At 42.7% G+C, this 6,705-nt stretch overlaps 1 protein-coding gene across 2 annotated transcripts in view; it reads right to left on the bottom strand.

The window, feature by feature from the left end:
• Positions 1-388: 388 nt before the first annotated feature.
• Positions 389-6,705, bottom strand: part of LOC139562829 (inhibitory synaptic factor 1-like) — a 49,497-nt gene continuing 43,180 nt past the window's right edge. For both annotated transcript variants that reach the window (XM_071380943.1, XM_071380944.1), the window contains one exon: positions 389-1,746. In XM_071380943.1, coding sequence (XP_071237044.1) covers positions 889-1,746 — 858 coding nt within the window. In that variant the 3' untranslated portion in view covers positions 389-888. The remainder of the gene's footprint in view (positions 1,747-6,705) is intronic.

Below are 6,705 nucleotides of genomic sequence, written 5' to 3'. Positions count from 1 at the left end.
CTACTGGGATTCAGAATGGAGAGACATAACCTTTTGCATCTTGGCTTTGTGCACTTCTATTCAAGTCGTCACCCCTAACAACATTGCTCCCTTGCAGAGAGGAACGGATAGATCAAGTGGAAATGTCACAATGTGGAGTTGGAGTACAGAATCTCACAAAAATACCTGTTTTTCTTCTTGCTTTCCACAACTACAGTTTCAGCAGCAGACCAAGAGATAAATTATTGAAATAATTAATAAAATCAAGGCCAGGTCAAACCATGTTTTTCTGGGCCTTGACTCACTTATGATGACATCAAAGAGAGAAGAAGGCTTGACTTGTGCATCTAGATACACTCCCTGTTGTTACACCAGGAACCCCATTGACATTTGAAATAATTGGAAGATGAAAAAGACAATGTTTATACAGATTCTCAGTGTACAGAATGTGCAGTATTTTTTAACCACATCTTAAAGAACAAGCAATATATTTTCTTGTGATTTATACTGGTGTACGAGGAGGGAAATTACCTCTTCACACTTACTTTCCGATTTCAGAACAATTTCAACTTCCTAGAAAAGTGATTGCTTTAGTCATCTCAATAAGTGTTGCAAATGATTATATATAAGGAATCCATCCGGTCCATTTCTTAACATTAGCAGGCACTAGCCTTTTGGTCCGTCAATATCCCTTTTCTCTCTTTTACTGCCTTAAGGAACTGCCTTTATCCTTTATTTCCCTGAGCCTCAGAATGACTTTAGGTAGGTGAGTAATTTCCCATATCATGTATTTATTTAGTAATTAATATGTATTTATTTAGTTGTGTATTAATCTATGATCTATGCATTTAATATTAAATAGTACACAGTCCTTTTTCATTAGTTCTGTTGTTGTAAAGTTACTGTTTCTCAGTGGTCCTTTGTTTTCTGTTTGGCTGGAATATAGGGCAGTACAGTTTGGGTGCTTTTATCTGAAACAGTCTGTGTGCTGCTGTTCTGTAGCAGTTTTTTCCGGCAGCTTGCGGGATTGAGAAGACCTTTTCTAGGCAGCGTATGAGTCCCCGCTGCCACGTTCACTGGTAACGAGACATAAGAAGGGTCCAGACAGTTATGGAGGACGGAGTGCTCTGAGGAGGAGAGCGGTGGTGTGGGCGAGCCGGCTTGACTAGAACTGGGCTCACTGTCGTCAGTGTCTGGGGTCGCACAGCCGCCCTTCTCCTCATCTCTCTCCTCTTCATCCTCCTCGTCATCATCACAGCACAACGCGTGGTATAGGATCTTGTCACTGAAGCGGACTCTCTCTCTGGTGCCGGACGTGCGGGAGGTCTTGTGGCTGTGTGTGGAGCTGGAAGCCTCTTCGCTGGCGCTGGATGAGTCTGGGGTGACTATGAGAGGTCCGTTAGGGATGGGCAGCCCCCCATTCATTTGGGAGTAGGCTGAGGCGGTTGTGGGTGGCGGGGTCTGGGTCTGGGTGGGGATGCACCCACACTCCGCCCCCGCCCCCGCCCCCGGCTCCAGCCCTGCATCCTTGGGCTGCACCGTTGGCGCTGCTTTGTGGGCGGCGTTTGCTGCAGCGACGGAGGCCTCCAGATAGCTGCAGAACTCCCAGCTGTCTGGGAGCACGTCAGGGTTGAGGAAGTCCAGCCTGAAGGCCTCTCCCAGGCCCCTCTCGCTGCTGGACGTGCTGCTCGCTGTGGCCACTGTCCAGTCATCTGGCTCCAGGTCAAAGTCAAAGTCTGACGTCAGCTTGTCGATCTGACCCACCACCTAGAAGAGTAGAGAGCGGGTAGAACAGACATTTAGAAGATATGGTTTACATCATTATACATTATGTTCTTGACTTAATATGCTGTTAACTATACATGAATATGCTTTCCACTATGAAGACAAATACTTCACACACCACCTGAGACAGCAAGGAGGGAGGCGAGAGGGGGGAGGGAACAGATGATTTGAAGTTATAGACATGTTTTTAAACACTACTTTACAATAATGTCCACTATGAAGACATACAGCGGGGTCTGAAATGATTGAAACCCTTGATAAAGATGAGCAAAAATGACATGTTTAAAATCAATACTTCAAATACTGAGCTATATTGTATTGTCATTTCTAGTATTTTACTAGAAATGCTCAGAGAAAGAGATTTTGTTTAGAAAGTCATAAAATAAATCTCAAAAAGGTATGGATAAAAATTATTGACAACCCTGTTTTCAATACCTTCGATACCTCACCTTGCGAGGATAACAGCGTTGAGCCTTTTTCTAAAATGTTTTATGAGTTTGTGAGCGCAGTGGGAGGGATCCTACACCATTCCACCATACGGAATCCTTCCAGATTCTTGATATATTTCGTCTGCACCTAAGGACTGCCCTCTTCAATTCAAACCATAGATTTTAAATGGGTTTCAAGTCCGGAGACTGAGATGGCCATAGCAATGTTGATTTTGTGGCCAATTCAACAATTATTTATTGATTTCTTTGTGTGCTTAGGGTTATTGTCTTGCTGAAATATCTACTTGTGGCCAAGATACAGTCTCCTGGCAGAGGCAACCAGATCTTTTTATAAAATGTCCTGTACTGGGTAAAGTTCATGATGCCGTTGTCCTTAACAAGGGCCCCAGGAACAGTGGCATAACATCAAAGATCTGCCCTGAACCACCTGGTACTATACCCTGTACCTTAGAGACTGCTGCCCTATGTACATAAAATCATTGAACAATGGTCACTCTAATAATGCTTACATACTGTTTTACCCACTTTATACTGCATTCTAGTCATGGCTCATACTATATACAGTTGAAGTCGGAAGTTTACATACACCTTAGCCAAATACATTTAAACTCAGTTTTTCACAATTCCTGACATATAATCCTAGTAAAAATTCCCTGTCTTAGGTCAATTAGGATCAGCACTTTATTTTAAGAATGTGAAATGTCAGAATAATTGTAGAGAGAATGATTTATTTCAGCTTTCATTTATTTCATCACATTCCGAGTGGGTCAGAAGTGTACATACACTCAATTAGTATTTGGTAGCATTGCCTTTAAATTGTTTAACTTGGGTCAAATGTTTCAGGTAGCCATCCACAAGCTTCCCACAATAAGTTGGGTGAATTTTGGCCCATTCCTCCTGACAGAGCTAGTATAACTGAATCCGGTTTGTAGTCCTCCTTGCTCGCACACGCTTTTTCAGTTCTGCCCACAAATGTTCTATAGGATTGAGGTGAAGGCTTTGTGATGGCCACTCCAATACCTTGACTTTGTTGTCCATAAGCCATTTTGCCACAAATTTGGAAGTATGCTTGGGGTCATTGCCCATTTGGAAGACCCATTTGCGACCAAGCTTTAACTTCCTGACTGATGTCTTGAGATGTTGCTTCAATACATCCACATACTTGTCCTTCCTCATGATGCCATCTATTTTGTGAAGTGCACCAGTCCCTCCTGCAGCAAAGCATCCCCACAACATGACGCTGCCACCCCCGTGCTTGACGGTTGGGATGGTGTTCTTCGGCTTGCAAGCCTACCCCTTTTTCCTCCAAACATAATGATGGTCATTATTGTCACGTTCTGACCTTTATTTCCTTTGTTTTGTCTTTATTTAGTATGGTCAGGGCGTGAGTTGGGGTGGGCAGTCTATGTTTATATTTCTATGTTTTCCTATTTCTGTGTTTGGCCTGATATGGTTCTCAATCAGAGGCAGGTGTTTTGTGTTGTCTCTGATTGGGAACCATATTTAGGTAGCCTGTTTTGTGTTGGGTTTTGTGGGTGGTTGTTTTTAGTCTTTGTGGTTCTGCACCAGATAGAACTGTTTCGGTTGTCACATTTGTTGTTTTTGTATTTGAGTGTTCACCTTTATTAAATTAAGATGAACAATTACCACGCTGCGCATTGGTCCTCTGATCCTTCTAAATTCTCCTCCTCGGACGAGGAGGAAGACGACAGCCGTTACAATTATGGCCAAACGGTTCTATTTTTGTTTCATCAGACCAGAGGACATTTCTCCAAAAAGTACGATCTTTGTGCCCATGTGCAGTTGCAAACCGTAATCTGTCTTTTTTATGGTGGTTTTGGAGCAGTGGCTTCTTCCTTGCTGGGCGGCTTTTCAGGTTATGTCGATATAGAACTCGTTTTACTGTGGATATAGATACTTTTGTACCTGTTTCCTCCAGCATCTTTACAAGGTCCTTTGCTGTTGTTCTGGGATTGATTTGCACTTTTTGCACCAAAGTACATTCATCTCTAGGAGACATGACGGCTGCGTGGTCCCATGGTGTTTATACTTGCGTACTATTGTTTGTACAGATGAACATGGTACCCTCAGGCATTTGGAAATTGCTCCCAAGGATGAACCAGACTTGTGGAGGTCTACAATTTTTTTTCTGAGGTCTTGGCTGATTTCTTTTGATTTTGCCATGATGTCAAGCAAAGACGCACTGAGTTTGAATGTAGCCTTGAAATACATCCACAGGTACACCTCCAATTAACTCAAATTATGTCAATTCGCCTATCAGAAGCTTCTAAAGCCATGACATCATTTTCTGGAATTTTCTGAGCTGTTTAAAGGCACAGTCAACTTAGTGTATGTAAACTTCTGACCCACTGTAATTGTGATACAGAGAATTTTAAGTGAAATAATCTGTCTGTAGACAATTGTTGGAAAAATCACTTGTGCCATGCACAAAGTAGATGTCCTAACCTACTTGCCAAAACTATAGTTTGTTAACAAGAAGTTTGCGGAGTGGTTGAAAAACGAGTTTTAGTGACTCCCACCTAAGTGTCTGTAAACGTATGACTTCAACTGTAACTACTACTGTACACTCCTTTTCAAATCACATCCGGTCTATGCTGTCTATACACACCATTCACATACAGTGGGGAGAACAAGTATTTGATACACTGCCGATTTTGCAGGTTTTCCTACTTACAAAGCATGTAGAGGTCTGTCATTTTTATCATAGGTACACTTCAACTGTGAGAGACGGAATCTAAAACAAAAATCCAGAAAATCACATTGTATGATTTTTAAATAATTACTTTGCATTTTATTGCATGACATAAGTATTTGATCACCTACCAACCAGTAAGAATTCCGGCTCTCACAGACCTGTTAGTTTTTCTTTAAGAAGCCCTCCTGTTCTCCACTCATTACCTGTATTAACTGCACCTGTTTGAACTCGTTACCTGTATAAAAGACACCTGTCCACACACTCAATCAAACAGATTCCAACCTCTCCACAATGGCCAAGACCAGAGAGCTGTGTAAGGACATCAGGGATAAAATTGTAGACCTGCACAAGGCTGGGATGGGCTACAGGACAATAGGCAAGCAGCTTGGTGAGAAGGAAACAACTGTTGGCGCAATTATTAGAAAATGGAAGAAGTTCAAGATGACGGTCAATCACCCTCGGTCTGGGGCTCCATGCAAGATTTCACCTCGTGGGGCATCAATGATCATGAGGAAGGTGAGGGATCAGCCCAGAACTACACGGCAGGACCTGGTCAATGACCTGAAGAGAGCTGGGACCACAGTCTCAAAGAAAACCATTAGTAACACACTACGCCGTCATGGATTAAAATCCTGCAGCGCACGCAAGGTCCCCCTGCTTAAGCCAGTGCATGTCCAGGCCCGTCTGAAGTTTGCCAATGACCATCTGGATGATCCAGAGGAGGAATGGGAGAAGGTCATGTGGTCTGATGAGACAAAAATAGAGCTTTTTGGTCTAATTCCACTCGCCGTGTTTGGAGGAAGAAGAAGTATGAGTACAACCCCAAGAACACCATCCCAACCGTGAAGCATGGAGGTGGAAACATCATTCTTTGGGGATGCTTTTCTGCAAAGGGGACAGGACGACTGCACCGTATTGAGGGGAGGATGGATGGGGCCATGTATCGCGAGATCTTGGCCAACAACCTCCTTCCCTCAGTAAGAGCATTGAAGATGGGTCGTGGCTGGGTCTTCCAGCATGACAACGACACGAAGCACACAGCCATGGCAACTAAGGAGTGGCTCCGTAAGAAGCATCTCAAGGTCCTGGAGTGGCCTAGCCAGTCTCCAGACCTGAACCCAATAGAAAATCTTTGGAGGGAGCTGAAAGTCCGTATTGCCCAGCGACAGCCCCGAAACCTGAAGGATCTGGAGAAGATCTGTAGGGAGGAGTGGGCCAAAATCCCTGCTGCAGTGTGTGCAAACCTAGTCAAGAACTACAGGAAACGTATGATCTCTGTAATTGCAAACAAAGGTTTCTGTACCAAATATTAAGTTCTGCTTTTCTGATGTATCAAATACTTATGTCATGCAATAAAATGCAAATTAATTACTTAAAAATCATACAATGTGATTTTCTGGATTTTTGTTTTAGATTCCGTCTCTCATAGTTGAAGTGTACCTATGATAAAAATTACAGACCTCTACATGCTTTGTAAGTAGGAAAACCTGCAAAATCGGCAGTGTATCAAATACTTGTTCTCCCCACTGTACATACATGTACATCTTTATTTATATTCCGGACTCTGACATTGCTCGTTTTGCTATTGCTCATTCTGATGTCTTAATTTATTGTTCTTTAAAATATGTATACATTGGGATTAGGTGTGTATTGTTATTGTATTGCTAGATATTGATGCATTGTTGGATCTAGAAACATACAGTAATCCTTGCGCTGCAACTGCGATAACAACTATAAAACTGTGTCCGCAGTTTTGATTTGATCTAACACCATATT

The sequence above is a fragment of the Salvelinus alpinus genome, chromosome 33, assembly GCF_045679555.1.
Source record: "Salvelinus alpinus chromosome 33, SLU_Salpinus.1, whole genome shotgun sequence".
NCBI classification, from domain to species: Eukaryota; Metazoa; Chordata; class Actinopteri; order Salmoniformes; family Salmonidae; genus Salvelinus; species Salvelinus alpinus.
Note: the sequence above shows the minus strand (reverse complement) of the source record. Positions and strands in the feature narration are given on the sequence as shown.